The sequence below is a fragment of the Carex rostrata genome, chromosome 14, assembly GCF_964058835.1.
Source record: "Carex rostrata chromosome 14, lpCarRost1.2, whole genome shotgun sequence".
NCBI classification, from domain to species: Eukaryota; Viridiplantae; Streptophyta; class Magnoliopsida; order Poales; family Cyperaceae; genus Carex; species Carex rostrata.
Window position 1 is genome coordinate 6,583,945 of NC_135931.1, and position 16,364 is coordinate 6,600,308.

Genomic DNA, 16,364 nt, shown 5'->3' on the forward strand with positions numbered 1-16,364 from the left:
TATATTTTCTAGTACAATTTTTTTAATAAAGATTGAATCTTTTGTAGGATTAATTATACAGAACACCGATTGTTCTAATTTTTTCCCCTACTAACAAGGTCCTTTAGGTTTAAAAAACTGTTCAGTTTTGAAATGTGTGAAATTTTATTTTCTTTTGAATATTAACTGCGGTCCAGTCACTGGTTGAATTAAACTGTTCTTTGAATAGTATAACCATAAGTAGCAAAAGTAATAATATCATCATATATGGCAGCATACCTGGAATTAGCAAAAATTCATGTCCTTTGAATTAATTTTCAACATAAAGTTTAGCATATTTTTTTTTCTATATAAATGGATTAATTACAGAGTCATATATTGGAAAGCACGAAAATATATAATAATTCAATGATCATATCAGTAAATATCTCCTCCATCTTCTATTATAATTGTGCCTTTCTCATTCAATCATCTATATTCCCCTCTCCCTCCCTCTCTCGTCTCTTGGTTTCTATACAAAACAATGATTTAAAGCGTTGCGGGGCATGTCACGTTATTTCAGTAATAAAAAACAACAAGTTTAATTCATTGTTCTTATGAAACGAAATTTACTCAGTTAAGCCCATAATTTAACTAAATTGTCTTCCTGTTATGATTTACACTAAAGTTTAAAATTTACTGTAAATTGAGTTGCTTTTTGAACTTCTGTCTTTTTTACTTTGGTAAGGTTGGAGAGGGATTCTCAGCTGTATTTTAACCTAAAGTACTTTGAAGAATTGATTCTTGCTGGACAGTGGGCTGAAGTTGAATGGTACCTGAGGGGCTATTTCACAGATGTACAAGGCAACAGTCATGGCCTCAAGCTGATCTTTGAGACATACAAACAAAAATTTTATGAAGCTCTATACTGGTACGACATGTATAACATAAGTTTTCTTTTTTTTCTGCAGTGTACCATGAGCCTGAATTATGTTTCAGAGACTTACAGTTTTTACTAACTTTGCAATACAACACAGAGATATTAATGTGTTTGAAAAATCTAATAGCTTCATATATATAATTGATGTAACGAGACATTTCATTGATGTTTTAGGCATCAAAAGGAGGAAGCACTGAATATTCTGGATACCGAATTCAGGTCGATCCTAAGCCCCAACGAAGACATCTACAAGGAGCTTCTTCACCTTTTCTCTCTAATGGACTTCAGGTTCTCTCTCTGTCTCACCTATCCTTCTTCATTTTGTGTTACTTTGATATCTAATGTAATGTGAATTATTTGAATATTGAAGGGAACATCCACTTCTTAAGGAGTGGGATAATCCGCAGAAGGCACGGGCAGCTTTATGTGCCAAGATGAGAAATTTAGTGCTCAGATGCCCTGATCTCATGGACAAGTTTTGTTTCCCTACCATTCCTCCCTCCAGACTCCAGTCTTTGGTAACTCATAGGTAACCTCATCTAACCCTTCCCATAACATTTATTTGATTAATTGTTTCTGTGGAAAACTATAATTATTTGGGCTTATTGGAAAAAAAAGGATAAGTTACGTACACGTAATTTTGCATCCCCAGAAATTGTCCAATTATGAATTGTACTCCTAAAAGCACATGCTGCAATACAAAGAATCTCTATTTTATTTTTCTTCCTTCAATATAGGACAATTTTGGGAGAAATGTGAAAAAGAAATAGCTGATATTGTGAATGAAGCCAATATTCTTTGTAACATACATGTTCGTTTTTTCCTATTCCAGTTTTAACTGGCAGCATTCCCTTTGTGAGAGGAGGCTGCCCAATGTGGCTATGGCGACCCTTCTCACTGACCATAACTGTTCAGAACTCATGCTCCCTCCCTCCTTAATGAGTGAAAGTCTTTTGCATAGACCAGTGCAAAATTTCACGGTGAGTTGCAATATATAATCATCCATGCATAACCATAACCTCTGTATTATTTTGTTCCTAAAATGTTCTGCATGCATCAATCCGAATCTAGGTAAGTTGGAAGTACCATTATAGTAAAGTGAATGTGTAGAAAGAATATCTGATAACACTAGTACGTTTTTCATGTTTAAACTTCAAAACACAACCAATTTTGCTAATTGGCTTCATTCAAGTAACTAAACAGAACAGTGCTTTCAGCAGCCATTATACACTATCATGGAATGCCAGCTTCTCAAAAACATTAATGGTCTGATATTTAAAGTAGCTAGTATCTAATAGAATGTCACTATCATCTTGATACAGTGCTTAATTAGTATCATAAAGTTTGTATTGGGCACTGTATTAATAGCCGTTAAATGTGCATGTTTCAGTGAAGACAATAATCATAATATAATGGAAAGCCATGTATATAACTATATATCAAGTTTATTTCTTCCAAAGTGTAATTTAATTAGAAGCATTCATAAGCTTCCATTTGTTTTTGAAGTCAGACTAATAAGTAGTACTTTCTCTTTTGATATATTCAGCCATTGCCATCATTGTCATTGAGTCTTGGGAGATCAAGCTTTGAGCTGACTTCACATTTCACAGCAGACCCAAGCAGATTAGCCATAGATGTTAGAGGTGCTGCTAATGATGGAGGTGCATTTTGCATGCACTTTGATTTCTGCCTCATTTAATATATATAAATATAAAATGATTTTCTTTACTTATATATAAATCACCAAAACATTGGGATTCCATAAGTTAAATTTACATTGTAAAGTTTTTGGCGCTGCAAATTATTTATGCATGCACCCATTTCTGTATGCTTACTTGTAGTGATTGCTTATGTGAATCATAAAACCTGAAGGGGCTGATGTGAACTATTGATCTAATGATATACTGTAGCTTCTTTAATAGAAAAAATATATCTTGGCGTAATATTATTTGTACTTGAATCATACAGAATCATCCCGACAAGAAAGTATGCATCTAGACTCACAAAATATCTATTCAATTGCTCCCGCAAAAAGAATTCGCGCTTCGGAGTCCTCCACATCTGTAAGGCGTTTATTACCTTTACGATCTCTTTTTGTACTTCACAATTGAGCTTATGTCTGCCTGACCAACAAGCAAGTAGAGGTTCCTATTTACTAACTTGCCTATTACCTTTTTAAATTAAGGAGTCTGCACACCAAATAGTTCCGAGGAAGTCAGATAATATGGAGAAGTTGCCAACATCATTGGTTATGGAACTGCGTCTAGACTCTGCAGTTGTATCAATGGATTTCCACCCAATTCAGCAGACATTGCTCTTAGGTGTTGTGAAATTTCCAATCAACTTATTTCTTCTTCTTGAATTTGTCAGAAAAAGTGGTTGGGCAAAAAAACAGTACTGGTGTTGCATGCATTTGGATACAAGTTTAAGCTGCACAGAGGCGAGAAGTAATCAACTCAATCCTAATAACAATTTTGAATTTCTTGTTTTAGTTGGGACAAGCTCGGGTGAAGTTTCGATATGGGACGTTTCTTCTAAAGAGAGAATTCATAAGAAGTGTTTTGGACTTCTAAACAACGCAGCCTTTTCTGCAGTGATTCAGGTAACACATTGACATAGTTTATTCTTCATATAAATCTATTTCCTAATCCAGATTAACTTGTAAATAATTAATAGGCCAAGTTTATATAAAGTTTGTTACCTTTCACATATATTGATATCAGAATTGCTATACTTGCAATCAAGAAAAAAAAAAAAGTATTTAATCTCTAAAGTAAAGCAATAATCAGGCCTTCTAAATTTGTCTTGAAATATACAAATCATTTGCTCTAGTTGCATGTATGGGTTAAGTAATATCTAGCGTTTAGGTACATAACGGACTAAACAAGTCTAATGGGGAAGAGTGTCTGCGCGCACACACACACACACACACACACACACATCTTACATATTCTTATTGAAAATTCATGCTGTTCAATAATGCAGGATGCTCTTGATAAAGAAGATGGTTTTTTCTCGGTTAGACGTGTTCTATGGAGTACTGACGGGTGCCATTTCGGTAAGTTCATTCATGTATAACTATTTGTAACAATCTATCTTTACATATATTCATAGAAAACAATTATTAGTTCTGAGGATCCTTTTCCAATTATTGATGCAAAGTTTCTTTCCTAGTGGTTGCATATTGCAAGCATCTTGTTCAAATGTACAAAATTAGTGGCAAGAGAGATAGCCTACAATGTGCATTTGAGGTAATAGTAGTCAATTTCATACATTTGTGAAATAATATTTGTAATTAATATTTGCATTATATAATTTATATTGTATAATTATATCTTTCCCCAGATTGATGCTCATAAAGGTGGGCTAAATGATATTACCTTTTCTCGACCACCAGTGTTTATCGTGACTAGCGGAGACGATGGCGCAATTAGGGTAACAAGCATGAACATGAATTTAATTAACAGTCTGTATATATGTAGAGTTCAAGAAATTATATGCATGTGCAACATATATTTTTTTTATTTGCATTATATAAGTTGAGTCGGGCTATGGTGCATTGCATTTATGTATATGCCCTCTTTTACATTGGACCATATATATATCGTGGGTTTTGACATCAAAATAACCGATCCAAACTGTTTAATTTGATATTCATATTAAAATGTATTTGGAGATCAAATTTTATATTTTTTTTAAATTGTTTGCTATTTTTTTAGAATTTTTGAAAATCATTGTTTTTCTATGATCTAGAAATTTCAAAAAAATAGTGATTTTCAAAATTTCTAAAAAAATAGTAAAAAAATTTGAAAAATATAAAATTTGGTCTTTAAGCACATTTTGCTATGGAGAACATGTTGAGCTCTGTAGATCAACTATTTGAACTTCAAATCCAACGGTTTGCACTCTAATGTACAAGAGGGCATATACATTGCAATGCATCATAGCCTAACTCATATAATTAGTTAAAGGAACATCCATATTTCTTACAATAAATATTATTTGTTGTTAGGTGTGGTGTTCTACATCCGGATTGCGACTTCATACCTTCGGTGGGGATCACTCAGCACCTGTCCTTTCAATTTGTCTTCGATTGGGAGGATTCCATCAAGTAAACTTATATGTTTCAATCATTAGGTTTGCTAATTTCAATCGAGCTTATTTTAGAAAAACTATATCCTCTAATTTGTGGTGTCAATTTCACAGGACATTATTTCAGCATCTAGCGACGGAAAGATCAAGTCATGGAGATTTGACAAGAATTTGGAGGTTGAGCCTGAACATGAATTTGAAGGTCCAATTTGTTCCTCTGTTTCCCTTGCAGCAACTACGGATGGTTCAAGGTGCATTTCAAGTTTCTGAACTACAAAATAACTCATTGTCAAATTGGAGTAAATATTATTTTACATTCATGTGGATTGAATGTAGGCTGTTTTCATGTGGAACTATCAAGGACGTCGGAACCGGAAGTCCATTCCTGGTGGAATGGGGTGAGCTCAATGAAGGCATTATTAAGTGCTACTTGGGCTTGTCAACTCATACCGATGAGGCCTTGCAATTTGACATGGCCGATGACCATATTCTAGCCATTGGAGATGATTCGATTGTCAAGTTTTGGAATGTTGACAATCGCGAGCCATTATACTATGTCGATGCTGGGGGTGGATTGCCGGTGAGTAATAAGTATTTTCTTTCATTTTTATGGTATATGTACTAGGAGAATAGGATAACTATCTAGTGACTGCAACTGTTTTCATTTTTTGCACCATTCCTAGCTGGCTTTGGCAAGGGACTGTTACAATGGTAAACTCACCTTAGAAAATCGAACAACCAAACCCCAGTATGAATGTATGTTCAAAGAAAATTTAGCACAAATAGGAATTAAAAATGGAAAAAATGAAACGAAGCTAAGAAAAATGTTGTTAATGAAATAACCATTTACGATAATGGTTCTCTTTTTCCCTGTTTTAATTTCAGTATATATATATTCACCTTGGACTATTTCTTTTTTTCCCTTTTCTAGACATTTCCTCGAATCAGGTTCAACAATAGTGGTTTACTTGCCGTGTCAGCAAAAGACAACTTCATCAAGATTTTGGCAAGCAGAAGTGATCAGGAGATGTTATCGCCTTCACATCTACCATTAACAGCCGAAACTAGCAGCCACACTTCAGTTGCTACTGTTGAGTCGGTTCGCTAGAAACATTTTACATCGAATTTTATTATTGTTGTCCTTTTTTTTACTAGGGAAGAGCTTATTATCTGTTGCAATATCTCTATTTCTGAATAATGTATGTTCTTTTCATTTTTTATTGAAATTATCATATCTCTCTTGTTCTCTTTTGAAAGCATGAATCCAATGTCGAAACAAGCACGTCAGCACAAAGAACATATGCTCTTTTAACAGAGATTATTGAACTGGTAACATCTTTTATCCGGTCTCTTTGTCATTAATTAATTTGATTCTTTATTGCATTTAATTTTAACTGATAATAGTTTGGGTGACAGGAGCGACGAAGAGGCAGGGAGACAGGACCAAACACTTCAGTTGCTACTGTTGAGTCGGTTCGTTAGAAACATTTTACATCGATTTTTATTATTATTGTCCTTTTTTTAACTAGGGAATAATTATCTGTTGCAATATCTCTGTTTCTGAATAATGTATGTTCTTTTCATTTTTTGTTGAAATTATCATATATCTCTTGTTCTCTTTTGAAAGCAGGAATCCAATGTCGAAACAAGCACGTCAGCACAAAGAACACATGCTCTTTTAACAGAGATTATTGAGCTGGTAACACCTTTTATCTGGTCTCTTTGTCATTAATTAATTTGATTCTTTATTGCATTTAATTTTAACTGATAATAGTTTGGGTGTCAGGAACGACGCAGAGGCAGGGAGACAGAACAAAACACTTCAGTTGCTATTGTTGAGTCGGTTCGTTAGAAACATTTTACATCGATTTTTATTATTATTGTCCTTTTTTTAACTAGGGAAGAGCTTATTATCTGTTGCAATATCTCTGTTTCTGAATAATGTATGTTCTTTTCATTTTTTATTGAAATTATCATATATCTCTTGTTCTCTTTTGAAAACAGGAATCCAATGTCGAAACAAGCACGTCAGCACAAAGAACACATGCTCTTTTAACAGAGATTATTGAGCTGGTAACACCTTTTATGTGGTCTCTTTGTCATTAATTAATTTGATTCTTTGTTGCATTTAATTTTAACTGATAATAGTTTGGGTGACAGGAGCGACGCAGAGGCAGGAAGTAGGAGATCATGTGTAGATACATTACAATAGTTCATGCTTATTAATGAAATAGATAGAATTTAAGGCTTTTGTACATAACTTTTCATTGTCAGCTTATTTTGACCTTAAAAAAGAAAATAGTTTGAGTGACATTGAATTATACATATGCCCAAATTGATCTTGTGAGCCACTAGTTGAACTTGTAAGACAGTGGTTAACAACAGGAAGGTAATGAGAGATTTGATAAAATCTAGCAAATAGAAGACTTGAGTCAATATATCTTTGTGAAGATGCTTTTATTCTACTGAGACGTCAGTTGAGAGGCATAGAACTTATATCTTAATTATGCATTCCTATCTAACTAATTAAATAGAAGGTATAAAATCTCTTAACTAATGAGAAAAAACTATTAAATCTAAGTAATGAGATAATTATTGGACAATGCACTTTACCAAATGAATATTTTCTCATATAAAAACATATGCAAAAACCTAAAAATACTCCTAAAGCCATATTATATTCTTTTAGTACCTTCTGAAAGGATGAGGAATCCGATGGATATGACGATGCCATCAAAGATTATGTTTCTCACGTGAATGAAATCAATGAGCCATCTCAATGCCTCTCTCTTAGGCTTCCTGACACGTTGCCAGACGGAAAGGTACTAAAAGAGGACTTATAATTTCATATATAGAAACTAACTTCAAACTAATTGAAAAAATTGAAAGAAATTATTGACACACTCTTTGGCAATGTCATGTTTTTATTAGAGTCCAAGTTAGCCTTACGATTGGTAACAAACAAAAGAGGAAGCAATTTGTCTTTTAGTTACAAAATATAGAGGTCAATGCTGCTATGTCAGTAGAGTACTGATATAAGACTTTATAATTTTGACAATTCGATATTTAATTTTGGCCGTTACAACTGTTGGTAACGTTTGACCCCAAGAAGCACAACCTCAAATTTAGTTACTTTACCACTTTTCCGAATACAAATTGCTAAATAAAATGTCTTGATGCTCTTTATGGTTTATCCAATCAATACAGCAATTGTTCACCATCTCATATATTTATCTAATTTGCAAATTAGTCAAATAGAATATTAGATTGCTTACAACGATTATGAGATGTCAATGGGTACGATACAGGTCCGGTGGAGACATTTTCATACCCATTCCCATTAAAAGTGATACTACCTATACCTTACCCTTACCCTTACCCTTACCCTTACCCTTACCCATACACTTACCCATTAAGGGCCTGTTCGGCGGCAGCCTAAAAATTACTGTTCACGTGGAAAAAAGAAATTCACTCATACTAATTTTTTTTTCCCACATGAACAGTAATTTTTAGTTCAAAATTTTTGCAATCCCGTTCCCATTCCTATTCCACTCCGTCCGCCAAACACGCCCTTAACCCTACCCTAACCTTATGAAGGGTTTTGCTACTACCCTTGTACTGGCTTAAGTGCGGAAAAAGACCGTAAAACAAAAAAATTTACATCTAACTTGAGCTGAGGATCTACTCCTTGATAGATTTCTAAAACTAAATTTATCTAACAATTAAATAAATTAATATAACATTATACCTTGGTTCCAAATTCGAATTGGTACTGCCGCTCACTACTAGAATCTGGGTTTATTGCATGCGTAGGTCCAGTTTGTTGCAAGGTAAGGACGGCCCTTGCAACAGAAATGGCGTTTCTGGATTCCTCAAACTTGTTGCAAGGGTAGTTCCTTGCAACACCTATCGCATGCAAATGTATGTTGTGCAACCATGCAACTGTTTTTTACCTACCCTTGCAATTACGTTTTGGAGGTCAGATATTATATATTAATTGGAGGTCCTTGCAACAACTGAACCCCTTGCCATGCAACTACTCAAACACATGGTGGATATTATATTTTATTAACCGGCCTTGCAACTGAGCATGGGCTTACCCTTGCAATTGTTTAGTTCCTGGAGACAGGTACACTTCTGTTTATTTGATATCTCCTTTTTAATGCTGATTTATACTATGAATCACAACAACATGAATAATAGCAGTATATAAGAGTTCAATACTTTGATGATTTCAATTTTTGCATTTAGAACAAACACTCCAAAATAATTGAGAAACAAGAAAATATTACAAACTTTGTGGCACAACGGACATATACAACTATTGATTCACTAATATTAAAACTCTTGATCGGAAGCATCGAGGGCCTAGAAACCAAATTCATCCTCACCTTGGTCTGTGTCCAACTCTTCGTCACTTAACTCAATTGGGTTGTCATCTTCTTCTTCTTCACCTTCCGACATCGTATCGACTACTAACTCGAACTCGCCTTCTTGAGGTGGCATGCCATCCCAATAAAAATCTTGACCATTTGAAATCTCGATTGGATGATCCGGCATTTCGTCTTGGAAAAATTCTAGGTTTGCATCGACCTCGTCCTCGAGCTCGGTACGAAACCTCCCCTTTGCGCTAGTTTTCATTGCCACCCACCATTGGCTTCTTTCATTACTATCCGATGCATAAGGGAGGTAGAAAACTTGGATTACTTGAGGTGCCAATACAAATGGTTCATTTGTTTTAAGGCGAGAAGCATGTTTAACCTCAACAATTCCATGTTGGATGTCCACCCTAACACCGTTTGTTATGTCAAACCAATTACACCTAAAGAGAACGACCTTGTTGAGTCCATCATAGTCTAGCTCAATTACCTCTTGGAGAAGTCCATAGTAGTCTTGTGGTTTGTCAATTCCATCCCACTCCCCTTTAACGCAAACACCGCTACTATTTGTTGACTTGTTAACCCCATATGGCTCTGTGTGAAATCGAAAGCCGTTAACTTCGTACCCTTGGTAGCAGTTAGCTTGTTTTTGTGGCATTTGTCCTGCCCTTCGGATGTATAGGTCGCAATCATGATCAGTTAGTACCTTCTTTCGTAGCCAATCTGCAAACCCATCTTCACGAACTTTGTCCAAATGTTGAGCAAATCTGGCTTGTCCAGAGTTTAACATGCATGCATCAAACTCTCTACACAATCCGACATGTCAAAATATTAGATTTTGAAAGTGGTTAGAATAGGGACTTTTGAAATTATTAAAATAAACATTTTATAAGATTGTACCCTAGAAATTTATCTTTTATCTCTGGACAGTTGAGGATGACATATGTGTGTGCAGCTTTAAGTTCCTCGTCGGTGAGAGTCCTTCGATTTGGTCGTGTGAAGAAACGGCCCGCGGTATCAAATATCGATAGACATCTCCGCAGCGGGTTACTTGTTCCAACCTTTTGTGGGTTAGTTTTAGAATTCTCTGCAAAATAACGCGTGCAAAAGGAACCAATTTCTTTAACAATTGTTGCCTCGACAATTGAACCCTCAACACGTGCCTTGTTTGTGACTTTCATTCTCTGTTCTTTGTTTCGTCTGTAATAAAAATATTGGGTTAGATATGGAAGCAATAAGTGAGCTAAGTCTTTCGTTATTGAATAAGAAAGAGATTAAAAATAAAAAAACACACACCTTTCACATCCATACATCCATCGAGCCCCTACAGGTCCACCCAATCTAGCCTCATGACAGACATGGACCACAAGATGCTCCATGGAATCGAAAAATGACGGTGGGAATATCTTTTCCATTTTGCATATTGTGACCGCAATATCCTTTTCTAATTGGTCGATACGGGATGGATCAAGCTCCTTGGCACAAATCTCTCTAAAGAAGCTTGAAATCTCGCACAAAACATCCCATACGTAATCAGGGACAAAGTCCCTAAAAGCGACTGGAAGTAGTCGCTCCATGAACACATGGAAATCATGACTTTTTAGCCCAGTTAGGCTGTTTGTTTTGAGGTTTACACACCTTGACCAACTTGATGCGTAGCCATCGGGGAACTTCACCAAATTCTTGAGCCATATTAAAACCTTCCTCTTATGTGGTAGAGAGAGTGTGAAGGGAGCCTTTGGTTTTCGCAACTTTTCTGGATGGTCCGGGTCTGGGGCTAAGTTCTGAGTGGGTCGATTGCAAAGGAGAGCCAAATCTTTTTGTGCCTTTTCATTATCCTTATTTTTTTTCCCCATGCCTAAAAGCGTGTAAATCAAATTTTCCGCGAAATTCTTCTCCAAATGCATCATGTCAATGTTGTGTTGCAACAAATTATCTTTCCAATAGGGCAAGCTCCAAAAAATACTCTTCTTGGTCCAATGGTGGGTTTCACCATAACCATCCAATTGGTCCGGCTTATGATTTTTACCCCATCTTATCTTCTCTAAATTATTCACCATCGCGAGCCACTCCTCTCCCATGACTCTTCTTGGTGGCCGATCAAAATCGCATTGACCTTTCTTGAAATTTTTCTTATCGCGGCGAAATGGGTGATCTAGAGGCAAGAAGCATCTATGACAACCCCACCATGTAAATTTACCTCCATACTTTAGTCGGAATGCCTTTGTTCTACCCATGCAATGAAAACATGCTAATCGGCCTTTAGTACCCCACCCACTTAGCATCTCGAACGCGGGGTAATCGTTTATCGACCAAAGAAGTGTTGCATGCATGTTGAAATTCTCTTGTCTAGACACATCCCATGTCTTCGCTCCATCCTTCCACAATTTGTTCAATTCATCGATTAAAGGTTCAAGAAGAATGTCAATGTCCCGACCCGGATGCTTTGGTCCGGGAATGACAAGCGCGAGGAACATGGTGTCTTCTTTCATTATCATCCCGGGTGGTAGATTATATGGAAAAACTAGTACCGGCCAACAAGAATATGGAGCCGCACTTGAGTTGAATGGCATGAACCCATCCGTCGTGATCCTCATCCAAACATTTCTCACCTCTTTGGCAAATTCTGGATATTTCCGTTCGAAATATTTCCAAGCCTCACCATCAGACGGATGCAGCATAATCCCGGGCTTCTCACGAAAACCTTCCTTGTGCCATCTCATTTTGACCGCATTTGATCGGGTCATGTACAATTTTTGCAATCTTGGGGTGATAGGAAGAAAACGAAGTGTCTTTTTTGCAACCGGTTTTGCATTCTTATTAGGACCCGAGGGCTTATATCTCGGTTCACCACATTCATCACATTTAGTCTTCTCAGCCCTATCTTTGTAATAAAGCATACAAAAATTTGGGCATACATCTATATTCTCATGTTCCATGCCGAGCGGCTCAGTCAATCGCTTGGCTTGATAGAAATTTTCTGACATTTTTTCACTAGGGGAAGCATGCTTTTGATAAGACCCATCATCCCATCAAAGCATTTTTGGCTCAATTGGTGTTCCGACTTCAATGCGAGTGCATGTGTCACGGCCGATAAGATTGTGTGTGATTCGCATTTTAGTTCACCCGTCATGTTCTCTTCCCAAAGCGGCGTATTCGATGCGGCTATCATGTCAAATAACCTTTTGGCCATTCCGGTTGGCTTATCCTCCTCCCAATCAAAATCTTGCTCAGTGGCTGCCCTAACCATATCCTCACCCACTTGATAATTATCATTCATAGTCTCAGATGGTGGATGGTGCGGAGCATCGAAATATGAGTTTGGACGTTCCTCCCCGTGTGCGTGCCAGTTTCTATATCCTTCTCGAAAGCCTGATTTATAAAGATGTATTCTCATGGTTTGCAAGTCTTTATTGTAGAGGTTGTCACACTTCTTACATGGACAGAGGATACATTGCTTACCATTAAGGATAGTCAAAACCGAGGGGTTAGAAATGGCCACATCAACAAATTCTTTCACACCCGTTATGAACTCGGGTAGAAGCTTTCCGGTGGAATTTAGTCTGTTGTACATCCATGAGCGATCCGTTCCCATTTGTCTAGTTAATTATTGGAAAAGAGTAGTGTGTTAATTAGTGTCATAATTAACATGCATATTTTTCTATTTGAAAATTGAACAAAGCTTGTCATAAATGAAAATTCTTTTTAAGGGTGTCATAGTTCAATTTTAGTATGTAGAAGCACAAACATTTAGGGTAGAGTTCATAGAGTTCATAAACAAGCTTTGTTGGCCACTAACTTGGGTGGAGTTCAACTACAATCACCAAGAATTGATATACAGTTCAATTTCGAGATGATAGGGTAGAGCTTTTTCCACTAGGGTGGAGCTCTGAAAATTACCTCAAAATCAATGGAGATGCTATCTATAGTGAGATGTTGGAATCCTCCACCCAAATCAGAGAGTTGAGAGGGTGGAGCTGCTATCGAGATTGAGCAGGTTGGATCCTCCACCAAAATTAGTGAGATGAGAGGGCTTTGGGTAGAGTGATACGAGGAGAATTAATCGTAGGGTTTGTTTTTCTGAGTAGAGTGACAAAAACGGGTTATCCGCCTCCAGACAGAGAGCCTTCCTTTATTTGCATCGGAATACCAATGCAAATAATGGCACTCTACAGTATATAAAAATGAATTTTCTTGGCGTACCCAGTGTACGCATCATTTTGATTAAACACAACCCAGCAACATTTTGATTGAATATACATATGAAATACAGAGAAAAAAATAGAGGAAACACAGCAAATAAGAACTACAACCTAACATGTTCAACAGCCTACAAATTACCACAAATTCACATCCTACAAATTAACTTGTTCACATCCTACAAATTAACAGATTCAGATCCTACAAATTAACATGTTGAACAGGCTACAAATTAACTTTGTTCATTAAACATATTACAAATTAGCATAAAAAGGGAGGTAGACCAAATCCCACTTTTCATTACTGAGGGTCCTTTCCACCCCCGTTCGTTGGTGCACGATCATTTCCCTTGGATGGAGAAGCCTCCTACAAGAGAAAATAACAAAGTAATTTAATAACAATTATGATATGCTGTAATTCATGGTCAACCTAATTTAGTAGAGTTAAAGAGTTTACACTAGGGGGTGGAATAGACACTCCAGTTGCTTGCACGATCGCTGCAATACACTTCTTGTTTTATTCCTCTTGCTTCTTAAACTCTTCCAGCTCTTCTCTGTATCGCTTTTCTTGGGCAGCTATTTCGCTAGCAAATTTCTTTCGTTGAGCAGCCACTAAATTCCTAACCTGTGCCTTTGTGAATGTTCCCCTCTCATCTTCAGCCGAGGTGGCAGTGCTCCTGGCAGGATCCGACATGGTTGCATCCTCTGCAGCCAACGCTTTATTGACTTTGGAGGTCCTCGACCGGTTTCCAAAGCCAAACAACCGGCCACGCGTATGCTGGGTTTTTGGATACCACTTTTGGGGTTTTGCGGTAACCAAAACCCTTTTAGGCTTAAGCTGCGGAAAGAACGTAAAACAAAAAATTTTACTTCTAACTCAAGCCGTGAATTAAAAGGGATATGCCGGAAAGACCAAAGCAGAGTTCCTTCTGAAGTCTTTCATTGCAAGGACCCTTTTAATCCTTTTTACAGATCTACTCCATGATTGATTTCTAAAACTTTAATCTACTTACAAATTAAATAGATTAATATAACATATTTATACCTTGTTTCCAAATCACAGTTGGAATGCAGACCGAGCGAGTAGAGCCTCACCAGGGAAGGAGTCGACTCGGAGTATCACACGTGTGATACCTCTATCGGTAATCCACCAGGACTAACCGGAGAGTGGTTTATTTCTTCTGCCAGAAATACCGTAAACCGCGGAATTATGCAAAAACACTATTCACATGAATAAGACGAAAACCCGTAATCATGAATTTTCGGTTGCTCAGTTTCATCAATATGCAAAACTGACATACCGCGAAATTCGGTAAAACACTATTCATCAATCCCGTAAATATTCTCCACAACAACTCGCAAGATTATACGTCAACTACGTATAACTTTCTTTTCTCAACCGAAACACTATTTGGGAGAGAAACCGGGAAAGAGAGAAAATACCGATTCGTTTCTGCACGAAAAGATACATGTGAATGTGCATATGTATATATGTGAATATCTCTCTTTCTCTCTCTACCCCTCCACCCCTATTTATAGTGTTTAGATTCGGTTGCAAAAGACCAAAATGCCCTCCAAGTTCGGCCTATTTACAAGATATGCCATTGACACCTCATCCTTTTATATGTGAAATGACCAAAATACCCCTTCCACACCCTTCCACATCCTTCTCCATGCTTCTACACATGCAAGGTGGCATAGGTGTGAAATGACCATTTTGCCCTTGTGGATAGGATTGATGACATGTCATCTGGATAGGATCAATGACGTGTCATGCGGATAAGCTCGAATCTGAAAAGACCCGAATGCCCTCGGCCCGAACACAAATAATATTCGTATAATTATTCTGAACAATTATATATATATTTTTCTTTCGGTTATTTGTTTCGGTATTGATGACGTGTCATCTGGATAGGATCGATGACATGTCATGCGGATAAGGACGAATCTGAAAAGACTCGAATGCCCTCGGCCCGAACACAAATAATATTCGTATAATTATTCTGAATAATTATATATATTTTTCTTGCGGTTGTTGTTTCGATAATTTATACAATGTGTCCTGCACATTTATAAATTAACCGGTTAACTTTTATACAACGTGTCATACACGTTTATAAATTAACCAATGTTTTTGCTTGTTATTTTTACATAACATTTATAATTTAATTATAACACGTATAATTAATTATAACCATCTTATCATTGATCATAACCAATTTATAATCAATCAAAATAAGATTCTCCGATTAACTCCTATATGGTGTGACCCAATAGGATCTGTGTTATGTTGGTAAATAGAGTTAAAACTGTTTTAACTTCTATAATCATGGGTGGCGTCTGGCAACACATCATGACCATCCAATTACACAGATGATGCTGTACTGTACAATATCATGATCCAGTAAACAATTTACTTGTGTCTGTTCTTCTGTCTCATAGCTATCAGATCAGTTTCAAGGTAGATGTGTGTCATCCTTGCTAACTGAATCTTTTCTTGATCTTGAGCAGATTATCAAATATAATTACTCTTGTAATTATACCGCGCGCTGATAATCTTACTCTATCAAGGGGCCCAGTGATGCTATAACTCGTATAGAGATACGAGGGACAAGTAGTATTCTTGGCAGACTATCACTTCCTCAGCTAAGCTATATATATCGAAATGCTACCGTTATGACTGCTTTTTACGGACAGTGTTAGATAACACTCACACATATATATTTCTTAGTGGGAACGATAAATACCTCATACTTTAGAACGTGACACTGAATGAGAAACATTAATGACACGAAC

General features: G+C 36.6%; 2 protein-coding genes across 2 annotated transcripts; one reads left to right on the forward strand and one right to left on the reverse strand.

The window, feature by feature from the left end:
* The first annotated feature begins 1,365 nt into the window (after nucleotides 1-1,365).
* LOC144565589 (topless-related protein 1-like) lies at nucleotides 1,366-6,137 on the forward strand. Its single transcript, XM_078315380.1, has 13 exons — nucleotides 1,366-1,427; nucleotides 1,731-1,878; nucleotides 2,445-2,559; nucleotides 2,867-2,994; nucleotides 3,084-3,276; nucleotides 3,391-3,500; nucleotides 3,884-3,956; nucleotides 4,073-4,149; nucleotides 4,244-4,333; nucleotides 4,911-5,009; nucleotides 5,105-5,241; nucleotides 5,327-5,570; nucleotides 5,922-6,137. Exons 1-13 carry the CDS (start codon nucleotides 1,366-1,368, stop codon nucleotides 6,096-6,098), a joined length of 1,653 nt encoding a protein of 550 aa, XP_078171506.1. The 3' UTR covers nucleotides 6,099-6,137.
* Nucleotides 6,138-10,192: 4,055 nt separating this feature from the next.
* LOC144564958 (uncharacterized) lies at nucleotides 10,193-11,119 on the reverse strand. The gene is made up of 2 exons (XM_078314562.1): nucleotides 10,666-11,119; nucleotides 10,193-10,569 (listed from the first exon to the last, which is right to left on the reverse strand). The coding sequence occupies exons 1-2, from the start codon at nucleotides 10,944-10,946 to the stop codon at nucleotides 10,242-10,244; spliced, it is 609 nt and encodes a 202-aa protein (XP_078170688.1). The 5' UTR covers nucleotides 10,947-11,119; the 3' UTR covers nucleotides 10,193-10,241.
* Between the last annotated feature and the right edge of the window lie 5,245 nt (nucleotides 11,120-16,364).

Bases quoted from the DNA above. Each gene is read 5' to 3' on its own strand.
- LOC144565589 (XM_078315380.1), top strand. From the start codon at position 1,366: ATGGACAAGTTTTGTTTCCCTACCATTCCTCCCTCCAGACTCCAGTCT. The intron at 2,995-3,083 runs GTACTTCACAAT...TTTTAAATTAAG, and splicing joins TACCTTTACGATCTCTTTTT to GAGTCTGCACACCAAATAGT. The intron at 5,571-5,921 runs GTGAGTAATAAG...TCCCTTTTCTAG, and splicing joins ATGCTGGGGGTGGATTGCCG to ACATTTCCTCGAATCAGGTT.
- LOC144564958 (XM_078314562.1), bottom strand. From the start codon at position 10,946: ATGGAGCGACTACTTCCAGTCGCTTTTAGGGACTTTGTCCCTGATTAC. The intron at 10,570-10,665 runs GTGTGTGTTTTT...TTTTTATTACAG, and splicing joins TGGATGTATGGATGTGAAAG to ACGAAACAAAGAACAGAGAA.